At 38.2% G+C, this 17,844-nt stretch overlaps 2 protein-coding genes and 1 long non-coding RNA gene across 3 annotated transcripts; all 3 read left to right on the top strand.

Moving 5' to 3' along the window:
• The first annotated feature begins 1,454 nt into the window (after positions 1 to 1,454).
• On the top strand, positions 1,455 to 3,923 carry LOC113278300. The gene is made up of 2 exons (XR_003325414.1): positions 1,455 to 2,905; positions 3,128 to 3,923. It is a non-coding gene; the product is annotated as an uncharacterized LOC113278300 (long non-coding RNA).
• Positions 3,924 to 7,431: 3,508 nt separating this feature from the next.
• LOC113283886 (proline-rich extensin-like protein EPR1) lies at positions 7,432 to 9,320 on the top strand. The gene has a single exon (XM_026533268.1). The coding sequence runs from the start codon at positions 7,464 to 7,466 to the stop codon at positions 9,099 to 9,101; it is 1,638 nt and encodes a 545-aa protein (XP_026389053.1). The 5' UTR covers positions 7,432 to 7,463; the 3' UTR covers positions 9,102 to 9,320.
• Positions 9,321 to 16,275: 6,955 nt separating this feature from the next.
• Positions 16,276 to 17,247, top strand: LOC113280268 (uncharacterized mitochondrial protein AtMg00810-like). The gene has a single exon (XM_026528915.1). The coding sequence runs from the start codon at positions 16,276 to 16,278 to the stop codon at positions 17,245 to 17,247; it is 972 nt and encodes a 323-aa protein (XP_026384700.1).
• The last annotated feature ends 597 nt before the right edge of the window (positions 17,248 to 17,844 follow it).

The following is a 17,844-nucleotide window of genomic DNA, read 5'->3' as shown; positions in this document are numbered from 1 at the left end:
CTTCTTCTAAAATGCCTCCTCTACCTCCCGCTCCCAATTTTTTCTTACCTCCTCCTCGAGGATCGGGAGTTTTATAAGTAGAAGGTGTTACCTCCATCTTCTTCCTCTTTTTAGCTACATCGGTCCTGACACAAGTATGAAAGTTATAAGACTACTTCGAACAAGAAAGGGATACAAACTATACGAAATATGGATTTCAAATGCCAAAAACTTGTCAACAAATAAGAAGGCTCGGCTTACCCGAAATAACACATATGAGCTGAACCATGTCTTAGAATTTTCAATAGCTTACACAGGGAGTGGTTCGGCTCATACCACAAACTATTTATAAGCCGATCTCATTTGTTCGTCTCACAACCAATATTATCGAATAAGCCGAACCTAAAATTATGAATTCAAACATTTATTCGGCGCAAAACTAATACTACCATATGAGCCGATCCTATACACATGCAAAACTTGTGAAATTGAAACAACATTTATTCAGCGCAAAACTAGTACTACCATATGAGCCGATCCTATACACATGCAAAACTTATGAAATTGTAACAACATTTATTCGGCACAAAACTAGTACTACCATACAAGCCGATCCTATACACATGCAAAATTTATGAAATTTTCACAACACAAATTCAGCGCAAATCTAATGCCATCGAATAAGCCGATCCTAAATACAAGGCTCTATGTTACTAGATTCGGCGCAAAACTGATATGCATTTTAAGCCGAATCGTTCATATGCAGTTTCAAGGTTGAGTTGGAAGAACAGTTCGGTGCAAATCTAAACTTGATTTTACGCCGAACCCAACTCTGTAACCGCTGCACAAACCATGTTTTTGACGAATTAAAGCAATCATACCAATCAAAAACATCAAATACGAGATGGGTTTGTAGACTAACCTTCTTATTCTCATTTCAGGAGTTGGTTCTTCTTCAATCTCTTCCTCCGGTTGGATTTGTTGTTGATTTTCAGTTTCTTCTTCACTCTCTAAATCTTCTTCTTCTTCAACAGGTTGTTCAATTGATCGATTAGAACGAGATACTTGCTTACGACGACCCATTATATAGATGAGTTTAATCGTCGATTAACTTTTCACGAATCGACGATCAAATTTCGGCGATGATGCGATGAATTCTTTTTGGAGAAGATGAACGGGTTCGGCTGCTGTGGAGAGGAAGAAGAAGGTGAATGAAACTGATTTTAGGTTTATTGATTATAGGTTTTTGTATTAGGGTTGGGGATAGATTAGTAATTTAAAAGATTTAAGGGCATATAGATAATTGAACTACCCATAGATACCCCTTATAAGGTCACCCAAGTTAGGACTATTGCTTTGTATGCCTAGAAAGATTTAGGTATGCCCAAAATCAGGGTCCTTTCTTCTTGCCCTAGTGTTAAACCGGCAATAAAAGCAAGAATGCAGATATAATTCTCGTAACCTAAGCATTGAAACACCCTAATATTGGGCGCCTCTGTCTACTAGCAATTCGAATCTGTAGCAGCGATGTCAAGCATTCGGTGAACTCAAACATCCATGTAGGTAATTGATTCTGAAATGTTTAGTTTAACCCTAATTTATCTAATGTCAGCTTAGGTTATGATTCTTTATCATCATTGTTATTAAGTTAGAAATGAGTGAAATTGGAAATGATGCTGCTGCTGTTGAAATGGATTTCACTCTAGATCGTGGTGTTCATGTGTTTGGTTCTTATTGTAATGGTTATTACTTATGGTTTTGTTATAATGATTGTGATACGAGGTTTCACTGTCTTTGGAACCCATCCCCTAAATAATACAGCAGACATTCATCGAAGTGGTGTTCACACATAGCATGAATTTTGAAGATGACGGTTTGTCATAAAGAAACATCTTAGGAACGAAGATGTAATCCGTGACATTACCATCAGTTACCCCGGGAAATATTTGTGCAAATTGTGCAAATTGTAGGTTTATTTGGAATGGGTGGGGTGGGAAACATTAGGTTTTGATGAATCTCAACAATGAGTTAGTTGGAAGTAAAAATGAAGGTGGTTTATTTTTTACATTCGGATGTGGTCTCGAAAGATCTTGATTATTCAAAGATTTGAAATAAATGCCACATGATCCTTCACCTTCTTATCTTTTTCCACAATGTTGCAAGAATGGACAAAGGTGACAGCTCCCAACTCCCTGAGTTCTTATCTCTAGGGCTTCAGATGATCAGTGAAGAAGAGCCACTGGCTAACTCAAACATATCAGGGGATGCTATGAGCAATTCAAATACAGATGACATGATGCCTAATTCATGTACAATGGAACCCTTGGCCAATTCAGATACGAAGGAACTCGTTGTTGCTTGTCCTATCAGGAGTTTTGAGAAAATGAGCCATCCAGAAGAAGAACAAACTGATGCAGGGGATGAATTGACTAGTACTGGTAGCTTTGCAACTGAGAAGAATTCGGCAAGCTTGAGAGATGAGGATACCTTGTTTGAACATAAAGCAGAGCCTGTCCATGTACCTCGATCAGTTGCATTAACTATAACGGCCAAAGAAGGCCTTCCGTCAGTGTTCAAGAGCAGCAACAATGTCAAAAGAACAGCAGCCGAGAGAAAAAGTAATAGCCAGGTGATCACTTGTATTCTGATCTCGTGGTAAATACTGCCTTTTTTTAAGGAGAAAGCTGTATTCATTACTAGATCAGAATGCATGTGTTCGAAAATGGAAGATGGTAATAAACCATAGTTGATTGTTTTGACACCGAAGAGACTGTAATCTAGTCCAACAAAAGGTCGAGCAAGAAGCTCTGAGTTGACATCAAAATGTATCTGAGGTCGCCTTAAAATTTAAGAAAGAATGTCAAATTGAGCGCTCATTCAAATTGGTTGAACTGTTGGTAGCACAAAGACTGAAAAGTCGGATCAGGTATGCTTGTTTTCCAAGTTAATTTAAACGCAATTTGCCAATAGTCAGTTTGGAACTCCTGAAAGTTGGTTTCATTTCAATATATTCTGGCCAAAAATTTCATATAAACAGATTTTATAACCCGTATCACCTTAGGGTATCATACTAGGATAGAAATTCCTCTGGATGCTCTGATAAACATTTCGCTATCAATCTCTATTTATTGACTATTTCTGTTTTCAGGAATGCTGCAAACTGTGCTCTTTTATTAGTTCGTCAGTTGCACTCTATCTTTCCAATAATCGGCTTCAGTCAGTTGTCATCCTCAACGATGCTTAATTCCGTCGGAATAGTAATTTTGGTTTTTCGAAGAACATTAAGCTGCTCGTTTTGGTGTAATTTGAACACAAGGTTACAACCAACTTTGGCAACAAAAGCATGTCATATGTAGTCTTGCTACAAGAAGATATCTGCGGAAGAGATATTGTGGTTACACGCATCGCGGCTTATGCAGTTTGGAGCTCGAGAGTGCAGAATGCTTTAACCATCACAAACCATATTTGGGTTACTTAAATTTCATCCCCAAACAGGTGGCTGTGTTCGGCTGGTAGACTTTTTTCACTGAAGTTCCTGATTTTTGTATGTTCAAAATAAATTTGAAAGTTTCGTGCAATACAAAATGCAGTAGTTTGACATAGAAGCTTTTGTGTTGTCTGGGCTACCTAACTACTAATCGACCAGTTAAAGCAATCCTCATTGGTCATCTGTTTATATAAATGTAACGTGTGGTACTACTAATCTATATGTTCTTTAGTCTTAACTATGTTCGACCTACCATCATGCAAGTCATAAATATTATGTTTTCCTCGTTAAGATCTTGTTATTTTGGTTATGATCTAGATATGTTCTTTTCTTTCCTGTCTGGGTTCCATTGCAGATAACTGAACTACGTTTATCTGTTACGTTTGATTGTTCTATCTTCAGCTCCTTGTTTGCACTGATGTGTACTGAAACAGCAATTCAAGAATGTTTTTGAAAATTTTGTTTCTTTTTACATTGGATATCCTGTCCTCGAGGCAAATTGGTTTGTGTGCCCAGAGTTGTGGTTCACGCTTTCTAAAATGTAATTGTGCTTTGATTTTCTGTACTCACTAAATTGTGCTTTAGTTCTGTCATAAATTTCTACTGATTATTACTATGGTTGATACTCAAATGTTAAACTAGATCAAGTGACGGGCATATATGAGCTCAATTAGCTCATAAACTCAGGGTTCAAGGGTTCAATTATCCGTCTTATAGATGAAAAAAAAAAAGCATTAGAAAATTTTTCAATCTAATCTGAATTCTGAAGTATGCCCAACAAGGCAGGCATATAACTGTACCTGAATTTAATGTATTCGGGAGCCAGACATCGCAAAAATGAAAAAACAAACGATTTGGTATCATTTCAGGCTGAGTTTCCATCAAGAAAAATTCAGGCCGAGTCAGACACCGAAAAAACATGGGGTTGAATTAGGCTCTTTCAAGGCCCATTAGGTTTTAGACTAGAAACCCACATTTTACACTATTGACTATCCCCTTTTCTTCCTGCAATAAAAGCAAAAGAGTGCGGATAAATCTTGCAACCTAAATCTAGAAATTTTCTGCGCCTCACTCTACCAGCAATGTCAACAATCTCAAGATTTCTGTAAGGAATGAACTCAAACATCCATGTATGTAATTGTTACTGAAATCTTTAGTTTATCCTGATCTATTAAATTTCATCCTGATTTAACTCTGTAGGTTATGGATTCATTATCATGCTGCTGTGTGCACTCTAGATTGTACTGTTCATGTGTTTTATTCTTCTTGTAATGGTTATAATAGTTGTGATATGAGGAGGTTTAATTGTCTTTGGAACCCATCCACTAAAGAATACAATAAACATTCATCTGAGCTCACTACAACCTTCCCAAATTGAACTATTGGTATAGAGACTTCTAATGTTTGGGTTCCAAACACCTGTTAGTCCTGAATACCAGACGAATCTTCACTTTGTCTAGGGATTGTAAGTTCTTGATGGCTTGTGGAATGAAGAGGGATTCCATGGGAAATCTGTGTGCAAATTGTAGGTTTATATGGAATGGGTGGGGTTGGAAACATTAGCTCTTGATGAATGCTCACAGTGAGTCGACGGTACATACGACTGTATGGAGATTGTGAAAGATCTTGATTAGAAAATATCGCAGACCAGATTGGATATCAATTAGGATTATTGTTTTTTTATGATTCAAGTGATTGGTTGTACTCTGATCTTGTGGTGAATACTACCTTCTTCGTTTTAAGGTCAAAAAGAAGAAGAAGAAAGTTGTTTTCACCACTAGATTAGGATGCGTATGTGGGATTATGGAAGTTGGTTTATTTCGGAAGAAGCTGGAGTCTAGTTCAGCGAAAGCTCGAGCAAAAAGCTCTAACTTGACATCAAAATGTAGCTGAGGTTGCCTGAAAAGTTAAGAAAGAAGGTCACGCCGAGCTCTCATCAACATTGGTTGAACTGTTAGTAGCACAAAGACTGAAAGTGGCTGCACGCAGTCGTTTTTTAGGTATACTTGTTTTCCCTATTAGTTTAGTTTTTTGTAATTATAGATGATAGTCTTAATGTGTTCTTTATTCATAGTGTGATCTCTTCGACGCAACCTGTTAACTTTCTAAGTTTTTGGTTGTCTTTCTATTGTGAATGATTATCTTTGATGTTTGTCATTTTAGAACTATTTGACTTCATTTCATTATATTTAGCAAAAAATTTCATTCAAACAGATTTTGTAACTCGTATCACCTTTGGGTATCATACTAAATTTGAAGTTTCTCTGGATTTTAGAATAACATCTGGCTATCAATTTCTGTTTTCAGGAATACTGGCATACTGCAAGCCCTGCACTTTTGCTCGTTTACGCAGTTGTACTGTCATTCTGATGATTCGGCTTCAATCAGTTGATCTTCCTCAAGCAGCTGTGTTTTTTCTGTGAAAATTGTAATATTGGTTTTGTAAAGAACATTAAGTTGCTTGTTTTGGTGTAATTTGAATCATAAGGTTCCAACCTTCGGCAACAAAAGCATGGTCTTGCTAGAAGAGGATGTCTGTGGAAGGTTCCTGTGCATCACAACTTAGTTTGGAGCTCAAGAGTTTAGAACACTTTCCCGCAAAGGTTCTTTCACAAACCAAATTTGGGTTAAATTTCATTTGCAAACTGGGAGGTGTTTGGGTGGGTAACCTTTTTTAGTGAAAGTTCTGATGTTTTTATGTTCCCCGGACATTCGAAAGCTTCGTGCAATCGAGAATTTTAATGGTAAAAAAACCAACTCGGGGATACTGGCTAGGGTTGAAGTTTTATTGAGTGCACCATTCAATAGCTTTCTTTCGTGACTTCGAAAACCTTTATGTATTACTACTTAGAAAGCTAGCAAAATAAATAAATAAAATGATATTGTTTCATGCAGAATGAGTTGTTGGTCTGTTATCATGACCTTGTTGTAGTCTGTCTAATACTCCTACATAATTTTGTAATCACACAACAAAATGCTCTTGGGATTTTTAGAATGATGGCCAACTGGAAATGCTAAATACCAAAACTTTTTTGCAGAAGGCATATAGTTTTCTGTATTTCGTGTCTTTGGCAGTTTGAAGGTCAAAAGTGCAGGCTACATCGGGTAAAATTCATTTGGTTATACAGCCCGGAGACTAAGGACTCCAACTATTGTTGCACAGGTTGATGCAATGTGGTATGTCACTGAACACTGTGATTGATGAGTGGGTAGGTGCGAAACTTTGTGCATCCACCTGAAAAATTATATAATACAGGATAATGCATAAAGAAATTCAACAACATTATCTTGCCAGAATCTCACCTGCAAGCCATTATTGACTTCGAATTCGAAATAGTACAGAACTGCAAGCAAATCTCCAAAATGCAATATAATATAGTCTGTAAATTCTTATACCAAATCTACTAAACTTCTTGTTTCTACAACTTAGATGCCATTTAATAACTGCAATTTTTCTCTTGCCTTCGTTTTTACCCCCTAAGAAAAAATCGGAATGTAAATAATGATGGCCAATAAATGCAGAGGGAAGCAAGTTGCTTCTTGTCATTTGCAACAGTGGCAGCCTCCGTCCCCACGAAAATAAAAACAAAAAAACAATGTCCGAGTACAAACTCCGGAAAGAATGAGATCTGAAAAGCAATCAAATTATCCACATAATGATGTTTCACTGTGAATTATTGGTTATAGAGGCGGCCATGAGCAGTTTATGTGAAAAGAATGGCCCTTTGAGAAGGCCGGGACCTGCATTGCATGAATGAAAACTGTTTAGCTAGTGGTACTGATGGCGTCCTTGAACAAAGCCGCCACTAAAAGCTAGAAAGACATTGATGAATCAGAGCATTAATGGCCAAGTTATTGAGATGGACAATAATTCAAAAGATCTTTTTTTTTTCTTTTTTAGTGGAAATCTTATTGATTGGATAAGAAGGTAAAGGTTTCTATGAATCTCTATATAAAGGGGTTGCGGATATGTTTAAGAACACAACACAATTTAGAAATGGTGAGTGGTAGCATGAGAAACAAAGGTGGGAACAAAGCCTCACTGGCATTCTTGTTTACTACTAGTGCTCTTCTAGTAGTAGCAGTCTCTTTGTGTTTTCCATTTTTGGCTAATGCATATAGGCCTATAAAGTCACCATTTCCTAAATCTCCAACACTACCACCACCAAAGAAGCCAACTTATGTGCCTCCAACACCACCTACCCCGGGAAAGCCGATAAAGCCAAGACCACCATATAATGAAGACTTCATGCCATCCACCATACTACCTAACCTTGGCAAGATCAGTCAGTCAGTGGTAAAAAAGAAATTGCCACCATCAAAGAAGTCTCCACCACAGAACCAAGATTCTGTCCCATCAATATTACCTAATCTTGGAAAGATCAGCCAACCAGTAGTAAAAAAGAAGTCTCCACCACCAAAGGAGTCTCCACCAAAGAACCAAATCTCCGAGCTATTTATATTACCCAACCTTGGAAAAATTAGCCAACCAGTAGCAAAGAAGAAATCTCAACCACCAAAAACGTTCCAACCACATAGCCAAGACTCCACGCCATCCGTATTACCTAATCTTGGAAAGATCAGCCAACCAGTAGTAAAGAAGAAATCTCCACCATCAAAAGAGTCTCCACCACATAGCCAAGTCTCTGCGCCATCCATATTACCTAACCTCGGAAAGATCAACCAACCAGTAGTAAAGAAGAAATCTCAACCACCAAAGAACTCCCCACCAGATAGCCAAGACTCTGCGCCATATATATTATCAAACCTTGGAAAGATCAGCCAACCAGCAGTAAAGAAGAAATCTCAACCACCAAAAACGTCCCCACCACATAGCCAAGATTTTGTGCCATCAATATCACCAAACCTTGGAAAGGTCAGTCCACCGGTAGCACAGAAGAAAACTAAACCACCAAAGAAGTCTCCACCGCTTAGCCAAGACTCTGCGCCATATATATTACCAAACCTTGGAAAGATCAGCCAACTAGTAGTAAAGAAGAAATCTCAACCACCAAAAATGTCCCCACAACATAGCCAAGACTCTGTTCCATCAGTATCACCAAACCTTGGAAAGGTCAGTCCACCGGTAGTACAGAAGAAAACTAAACCACCAAAGAAGTCTCCACCACTTAACCAAAACACCGTGCCATCTATATCATCAAACCTTGGAAAGGTCAGTCCACCGGTAGCACAGAAGAAAACTGAACCACCAAAGAAGTCTCCACCGCTTAGCCAAGATTCTGCGCCATTTATATTACCAAATCTTGGAAAGGTTAGTCCACCAGTAGTAAAGAAGAAATCTCAACCACCAAAAACGTCCCCACCACTAAACGAAGATCCTATGCCGTCAATATCACCAAATCTTGGAAAGGTTAGTCCACCGGTAGCACAGAAGAAAACTAAACAACCAAAGAAGTCTCCCCCACTTAACCAAGACTCTGCGCCATATATATCACCGAACCTTGGAAAGATCAGTCCACCGGTAGTACATAAAAAAATTAAACCACCAAAGAAGTCTCCGCCACATAACCAAAACTTTGTTTCATCAATATTACCTAACCTCGGAAAGGTCAGTCCACCTGTGGTAAAGAAGAAATCTCAACCACCAAAGAAGAAATCTCCACCATTTAACTAAGCAAAAGCTTGGTTATTCATTCGAGCAAATAAAAGCAGAGAAGCCATGGCACATATCTTATGTGGTTCATTGATGATTTATTTTCATTCTGGAAATGGAATCAATACAGATGAACATAGTTAAAGGGTTAGAGTGCTATTACTATTAGGCCGATCTCTTATCTTATGTAATATGTATGCGTGTAAGAGTGTTTCTTTAATAAATGAATAAAAAATTTATTATTTTAATAACACTTAAAATAAATTAAACCCATCGTAGATAACATAGACGAAAAACGTTATAACAATCGGAACCCCCTAATACCAAATCAAAGTAAAGTTGATAATGGTACCCATATTCGATAAGCCATACATATCTTACTAATATAAAGAAAATACTTATTTTCGATCGCGGCACAGAAAAATTCGAAAATATCTGTCCGTGTTTTTGTTTTCATGCCTACGTTTTCTAAGTTTTCAGTCGGGTTAGGGGTACATGCGTAATCGTGCCAAACGTAAATAAAATCTATGCGATCTAATCATCCCAAAATCGATTTTTAACATTATTCTCTTTCTTTTTGAATCTAACGAATTAAGATCAGAGCGATGGAGTTTTCGGACGGAGAAACCAGACCTTTTAGATTTATGATTCAAAGGTACTTAGTACCAACAAAACCCTAATGTTCATTTTAATTTGTTTCTCTCTTCAATAATTGTTGCTCCAGCAAATGAAGAGGATGAAAAATAATGGTAGATCAAATCGGGGATAATAAACGTAGTTTAGTTGGAAACAACACTAAACCAAAAGAAGGAAAAAAAATACCCTAGATTTCAAGTGAAGAATATTCGTCGACTGCTTTCAATTATCAATTCACATTGGTGAGAAAATCCGTATTCTTTTTATATTTTTCATTTGAATTGAAAGGGAAAATTATATTCATAGTTAAATAATTTTTTCATAATAATCTGTTGTTAATTTGATTTATCTGGATGTGGAAATTGAGAAATGTAGGGCCTTTTTTAGGGTGAATTAGTTAAATAATGATTTTTTCTATCTCTTTTTGATGGAGAAAAAACTAATTAGATTCTGACCCAGGGTTAAATTAGTGTAAGATAATGGATGATACAAGTGGGTTTAGATTTGGGTATTTAGTAGAGATCGTAGATAAAGTGATATTGGAGCAAGACTATGTAGAATAATAATAATTTTGTAGTTGTTTTGCAGAGGAAGAAGAAGAAGAATGGACAAATAAGGAGGACAAGGAGGAAGAATATGTGATGTTAAGTAGGGATGAGTTGAAAGATAATGAATTTTCCTTGAAAATGTTCTTCAAAGGTGTATCTACCCCTAAGGCAGGTGATTTGGGGTCTGGTTTTCAGAGAAAACTTGATTTTTCTGCAGAGGAATCAGTTGCTTAATATTTTCCTTTGATGGATGGTATGGTGAGGCATTGGACAACAAGATTCGTCATGTTGCTGAGATTTTTTATGATCAAGTGAGTCATGCATCTTTATTACTAATTTATATACATTTGTATTCATCTATCTTGATGTGTGGATCGAAATCCATTAGTCTCATCAGGTTGTCAATTGTGTACCAGTGAAAACAAGTTACTTGACTAGCATATGATATTATAGATGCCGCCAAATTTATCCTCAGATTTGTTAGCATTCTGGAGTTTTGTTTCTTTGAAGGCCACTTTGACAGATTTTCCTTGAAGAAATACTTGAGATGTTATTGTGTGGGTTGATTTGGTTGCACTTGATGATGCTTCAGCACAGGGCAAATTTACTTCAGACAATGCCTCGAGGAAGAGACCCCATGAAAGCTCGGCACTCGATGATGCTCCAGCACAGGGCAACTAGGCCTCTAGCTCCAGACGCCGGAAAATTCCAAGACTGATCAAACAGGCTCAACGTCCAGAATTGTTGCGAGTAGAAAATGAAAATAGTCAGTTGTCTACCTTTTGCTTTCAGAACTATTTTGCATTATCGAGAGAGTTTGTTTTGTTCTGTGATCTACCTTTAGGCATTATTATGTCAGAATAACTAAGAATCTGATTTGCTTCACTGTAATTACGCGGCAGTCGGTAAGCGAAGTTTCCTTTTAATGGTTGAGATGGTACTTATAGAGTCGCTTTTCGTGTTCTCAATATGGTTTTTGGTGTAATTGTATAGTTTTGGTTGAAGAGTTGTTGAATAAAAGGTTTGATTTTATTTGGAATCGAATGGCAGGCGCATCGCGCGTGCGCGTTATACTAATACTTATAATGAGAGGAAGAGCAAAGAACGCAGTTGTGGGAGGCAAAGGAATTTATGGTATAAGATTGTAAAAGTGGGCTTTGGAGCCCATATTATCAAGAAAACTAGGCTTGAATTTGCTTATCCTAATGTGCTGGCTCTACCTTTACCATAAGTGAAAACTACAGGGAAACCTATTTTTCGTTTCTCTCCCACCCTTCGGGTTCCCAATTTCAATGAGAAAATTTCTCCCAAACCCATAATTTATAAAATTACGTTTTTTCACGGATTTCTTCTCTTTCCTATAATAGCAGCTGATGAGTTTGGGAGATCTGAGATGGTGATTAACACATGATGGAATAGAGATGGAAGATGAGATTCTATTAGATGTATATTCTCGTATATTTTGTAATTACTTTCTTACCTAGTTTGAGAGATATTTACCTCTGTTAGGATATCACATAATATATTTTGTAATCAAACTTCCCTATATAGGAGTCCTTTGGTAATGAAAAACAGGCAGAAAGATTAAACAGATTTCTCATCTTCTTGTCTCGTGTCGTGTCTAAAACCTTCATGGTATCGTGAGTCAGGTGTAGATATGGGTGGAAATTTGCATAACTCATCTTCTTCTTCACCTAACAATCAGACATCAATATAAGCTCTAGCTTCAAATGATGGACCGGGAACTATCATCACACATGCAGTTCTCAAAGGATCGAACTATGAAGAATGGGCTAAAGGGTTTCGTATTTCACTGGGTGCGAAACGGAAACTCGGTTTTATTAATGGTAAAGTTTCACAACCTCCTGCTGATTCTCCTGATTTGGATGATTGGTGGACTGTCAATTATATGATTGTTGCTTGGGTTTTTAACACGATTGATCCCGTTCTTCGGTCTTCAATTTCTTATCGTGATACTGCATTCGATTTATGGGAAGATATCAGGCTTCGTTTTTCTCTAGGGAATGGAATAAAAATCTATCAACTCAAATCCGATGTCGCTGATTGCAAACAAAAGGATGGAGAGTCCATTCAAGATTATTACGGGAAGATGAAGAAACTTTGGGATGACATAAATGATTTTGATGCTCTACCTTCATGTTCTTGCTCCGGTTGTACCTGTGGTTTGAATGTGACTTTACGTACTCGGCGTAATAATGATCAGGTGCATGAACTCCTAATGGGTCTCGTACCCTATTATGCTAATGTACGTTCTAGTATTTTGGGCACCGAACCACTTCCTTCTCTACATGTTGTATATTCTCGTCTCATACAAGAGGAAGAAGTCAAGATATATACTCAGAAAAGGGAGGATATAGCTACTCCAATGGCCTTTGTTGCTCATGGACATAATCCACAAGGTTCGAAAAGGGGGGGGGGGAAACCTCCATTGAAATGTACTTATTGTGGGTACAATGGACATCTTGAGGATCGTTGTTGGGAGAAGCATGGTTATCCAGATGGTCGCCAACTAAGACGTCGGCATGCGGATCATACCAACATTGAATCACCATCTTTCAGTACTCAACCATCAACTAAGGCAAATGCTATCTTTGGTGAGGTGTCAGCCACTACAAATCATGTTCGTCTAAATGGTAAGAGTGGCCATACCTGGATTGTTGACACAGGAGCCTCCAATCATGTTTGTTGCGATGACACTTTGTTTGAATCTTGTCGTGATATTTGTCTTATTCAAGTTGGTCTGCCTAATGGTGTAAGTATAGAGGCAACCAAAATTGGGACTGTGAAGTTGAATGACTCTCTTATTTTGCATAATGTGTTGTTTGTTCCAAAGTTCACCTGCAATCTCATATCCGTGTCTCAATTTTTGTCTTCACCGCATGATAAATGTGCACATAAGCATATTATAAGTATTCAATTCACTAATTCTGAATGTGTTATACAGGAACACACTTTGAGGACGAAGATTGGTATGGGTAAGCTCACTGATGGGCTTTATTTCTTGATAGCTGGGGGACCAGCTCGTGTTAACATCGTGTTAGAGAAGGCTACTACAGAATTATGGCACAAACGGCTTGGCCATCCTTCTATCCAAGCATTGAAGTTTCTACCTCAAGTCAGTAGCATTAATAGTCAGTTAGATTTTCATGCTTGTGAAGTCTGTCATAGAGCCAAGCAAAATCGTAATTCATTTCCGTTGAGTGATAATAACGCAGCTGATTTATTTGATTTACTCCATTGTGATGTTTGGGGCCCTTATCGTGCAAATCGTGCCTGTAACTCGAGATATTTTTTAACTATTGTGGATGACTTTTCTAGATGGGGGGGCAAACCTCCATTGAAATGTACTTATTGTGGGCACAATGGACATCTTGAGGATCGTTTTTGGGAGAAGCATGGTTATCCAGATGGTCGCCAACTAAGACGTCGGCCTGCGGATCATACCAACATTGAATCACCATCTTTCAGTACTCAACCATCAACTAAGGAAAATTCTATCTTTGGTGAGGTGTCATCTACTACAAATCACGTTCGTCTAGGTAAGAGTGGCCATACCTGGATTGTTGACACAGGAGCCTCCAATCATGTCTGTTGCGATGACACTTTGTTTGAATCTTGTCGTGATATTTGTCTTATTCAAGTTGGTCTGCCTAATGGTGTAAGTATAGAGGCAACCAAAATTGGGACTGTGAAGTTGAATGACTCTCTTATTTTGCATAATGTGTTGTTTGTTCCAAAGTTCACCTGCAATCTCATATCCGTGTCTCAATTTTTGTCTTCACCGCATGATAAATGTGCACATAAGCATATTATAAGTATTCAATTCACTAATTCTGAATGTGTTATACAGGACCACACTTTGAGGACGAAGATTGGTATGGGTAAGCTCACTGATGGGCTTTATTGCTTGATAGCGGGGGTACCAGCTCGTGTTAACGTCGTGTTAGAGAAGGCTACTACAGAATTATGGCACAAACGGCTTGGCCATCCTTCTATCCAAGCATTGAAGTTTCTACCTCAAGTCAGTAGCATTAATAGTCAGTTAGATTTTCATGCTTGTGAAGTCTGTCATAGAGCCAAGCAAAATCGTAATTCATTTCCGTTGAGTGATAATAAAGCAGCTGATTTATTTGATTTAGTCCATTGTGATGTTTGGGGCCCTTATCGTGCAAATCGTGCCTGTAACTCGAGATATTTTTAAACTATTGTGGATGACTTTTCTAGATGTGTTTGGGTATATCTGATGAAAACCAAAGATGAGGTGCCTACCTTGCTAACAAATTTTTTTGCGTTAATTGAACGCCAGTTTAAGCGACGGGTTAAGATTCTGTGCAGTGATAATGGGACTGAATTTAAAGGTCTACTTTCTTATTTTCGAACGAATGGTATTGTTCATCAAACTTCTGTCGTTAAGACACCACAACAAAATGCTAGAGTGGAAAGGAAGCATCGTCATATTCTCACTGTTGCTCGTGCATTATGTTTTCAAGCTTGTTTACCAATTGATTTTTGGGGTGAATGTGTTCTAACCGCTGCATATCTGATTAACAGAACTCCTTCTCGTGTGCTTAATTTCAAGTCACCTTATGAACTTTTGTATGGTTCAGCTCCAACTCTTAACTCTATTCGAGTATTTGGATGTCTTTGTTATGCGAAAAATCTTAGTCCTTGCGATAAATTTGATAGTCGAAGTCGTCGTTGTATTTTTCTTGGTTATCCGTTTAGGAAGAAAGCATGGCACTTGTTTGATCTAGATACAAGTCAATATTTTCAGTCACGAGACGTGCAGTTTCTTGAAGACACTTTTCCGTTGCCCGACAACAACGAACTTATGCGACTGCACTCGTTGTATCTTGATGAGGCTGCTGGAACAACGTATAGGGATATGTATGTTGTTCACTTTGAGGATGACTACAGTAACATAATCGATAGCGCACCTCAACATACTGGTTCAGGCAATTCATCAGCTCTTCAGGGCACTGCACCTACAACGGTACATAACACAGATAATGAGGATGTACAGGAGATTCCTCAGTCTGAGCCTGCTGTGATTGATGTACGTCTTGTTGAAGATGGTTCTGACTTAGAAGTTTCTAACGCTTCTCCACACGCTGTACCTGTGACTGATACTGACTCTATTGTTTCTCCAACCACCGTGACTGAAGATATTGTAGAACATCACCCTATTGTCGCAGATGAGGAATTGGGACGGGGTAAACGTACCAAATTTGATAACATTCGTCACAAGGATTTTTTTCAATGGAAAGGTGTTCCTAAGAAGACTAACACGACCTTGGTTCCCCTCGAAGCTTCACCTATACCAGTCAAATCCTCAGGTACTCCCTATCCTATAACACATTATGTGACTTGTGATGCTTTCTCTGTTGCACATCGTACTTTTGTTGCAGCTATTTCGAATGATGTTGAACCCAAGTCATTCAGGGAAGCTATGGCTGATCCGAAATGGTGTAAAGCAATGCAGGAAGAAATTGATGCACTACTTTCCAATGGCACATGAACAATTGAAAATCTACCTTCTAACAAATCTGCAATTGGTTGTATGTGGGTTTACCGGATTAAGCGGAAATCGGATGGCACTGTTGAGCGCTATAAAGCTAGATTAGTTGTCTTTGGTAATCATCAAAAAGAAGGAATTGATTTCACGGAAACTTTCGCTCCTACAGTAAAAATGGTTACTGTATGAACTCTTCTTGCGGTTGCTGCCATCAATAACTGGGAGTTAGTTCAAATGGATGTCCACAATGCGTTTCTTCATGGTGATTTAAATGAAGAGGTATTTATGCGACTTCCCCCCTGGTTTCAGTAATGGTTTATCTGGCAAAGTTTGTAGACTTCTTAAGTCTCTGTATGGTTCACGACAGGCTCCGCGGTGTTGGTATGCAAAGCTAGCAACTGCTTTGCGTACATATGGTTTCTCTACCAGTGCCTCAGACCACTAGTTATTTATCTATCGCAAGGGAAATATTATTATGTATATTCTCGTATATGTGGATGATCTTGTTATTGTTTGCAATAACAAAGCTGCCATTTGTGAATTTCAAGCATATCTCAGCAGATGTTTTCATATGAAGGATTTGGGAAAATTAAAATATTTCCTTGGTATTGAGGTAGCTCAAAGTTCCAAAGGAATTTTTATTTGCCAACGTAAATATGCTCTAGACATTTTGACAGAAACTGGTCTTCTTGGATCTAAACCAGCTAGTATTCCAATGAAGGAGAACCATCAGCTAGCTCTTGCATCAGACACACCCATGATTGATCCTGCTCGTTATAGACGGTTGGTGGGGCGACTGATTTATCTAAATCTTACACGGCCGGATCTGTGTTACTCTGTTCATATTTTGTCTCAGTTTATGCAACATCCAACTCAATCTCAGTGGGATGCTGCACTTCGAGTTGTGCGTTATTTGAAATCTAGTCCTGGACAAGGTATTTTACTTCGGACTGATTCCAACTTAGTTCTTGACGCTTATTGTGATGCAGATTGGGCTAGTTGTCCACTTAGTCGTCGTTCGCTTACGACACACTTTATCTTTCTCGGGGGTTCTCCTATATCTTGGAAAACGAAGAAACAAACCACAGTTTCTCGCTCCTCAGCTGAAGCAGAATATCGTGCTTTGGCTTCAACAACTTGTGAGATTATATGGTTAAAAGGATTGCTCCGCAGCTTTGGTATAGGACATCCGAAACCAGTTTCGCTTCACTGTGATAGTCAAGCTGCGTTGCATATTGCTAATAATCCGGTCTTTCATGAGCGTACGAAACATATCGAGATTGATTGTCACTTTGTGCGTGATGAAATACTTCGAGGTACTATCGTTCCATCTTATATCCATACTACTTCTCAGCTAGCTGATATTTTGACTAAAGCTATGAGACGCCGGCAGTTTCAAACTCTTCTTCTCAAGTTGGGCATTTCGACTTTTCATGCTCCAACTTGAGGGGGTATTAGATGTATATTCTCGTATATTTTGTAATTACTTTCTTACCTAGTTTAAGAAATATTTACCTCTGTTAGGATATCACATGATATATTTTGTAATCAAACTCCCCTGTATAGGAGTCCTTTGGTAATGAAAAACAGGAAAGATTAAACAGATTTCTCATCTTCTTGTCTGGTCTCGTGTCTAAAACCTTCGGATTCTGCGCTGCTGTGTTGTTGATTTAGAATACATGGGTTTAGAGAAGATTACATCACTAACTCCTCCGTAAGTTCATCAGTTCCGCCACCACCACCTCGGTATTATATATCTAATTTACTTAATGGAGGAGATAAATGAGTGAGATTAATAAGAGATTTAAGAGTTTGAGAAGATTTGGGAAGTTGGGTTTCAATTGGATTCGCATTTCAGCGGGAGAAAGTTGAGATTTTGTCATTTTTCAAGCCGATAAATAGGTAACGGAAGGCCATGTTGCTACTGTTGAACCATGGATGGATGGATGGATGTTTAGAATCCTGCTGTGATTGGTTTGTGGAAAATTTGTGTTCTGCAGGAAAGGAATTGAATTGTGTAGTCTCAATATTGCGAACAATATGC

The sequence above is a fragment of the Papaver somniferum genome, chromosome 5 (genome assembly GCF_003573695.1).
Source record: "Papaver somniferum cultivar HN1 chromosome 5, ASM357369v1, whole genome shotgun sequence".
NCBI lineage: Eukaryota > Viridiplantae > Streptophyta > Magnoliopsida > Ranunculales > Papaveraceae > Papaver > Papaver somniferum.
Note: the sequence above shows the minus strand (reverse complement) of the source record. Positions and strands in the feature narration are given on the sequence as shown.

Coding starts and splice junctions, on each gene's coding strand:
- LOC113283886 (XM_026533268.1), top strand. CDS start 7,464: ATGGTGAGTGGTAGCATGAGAAACAAAGGTGGGAACAAAGCCTCACTG.
- LOC113280268 (XM_026528915.1), top strand. CDS start 16,276: ATGTATATTCTCGTATATGTGGATGATCTTGTTATTGTTTGCAATAAC.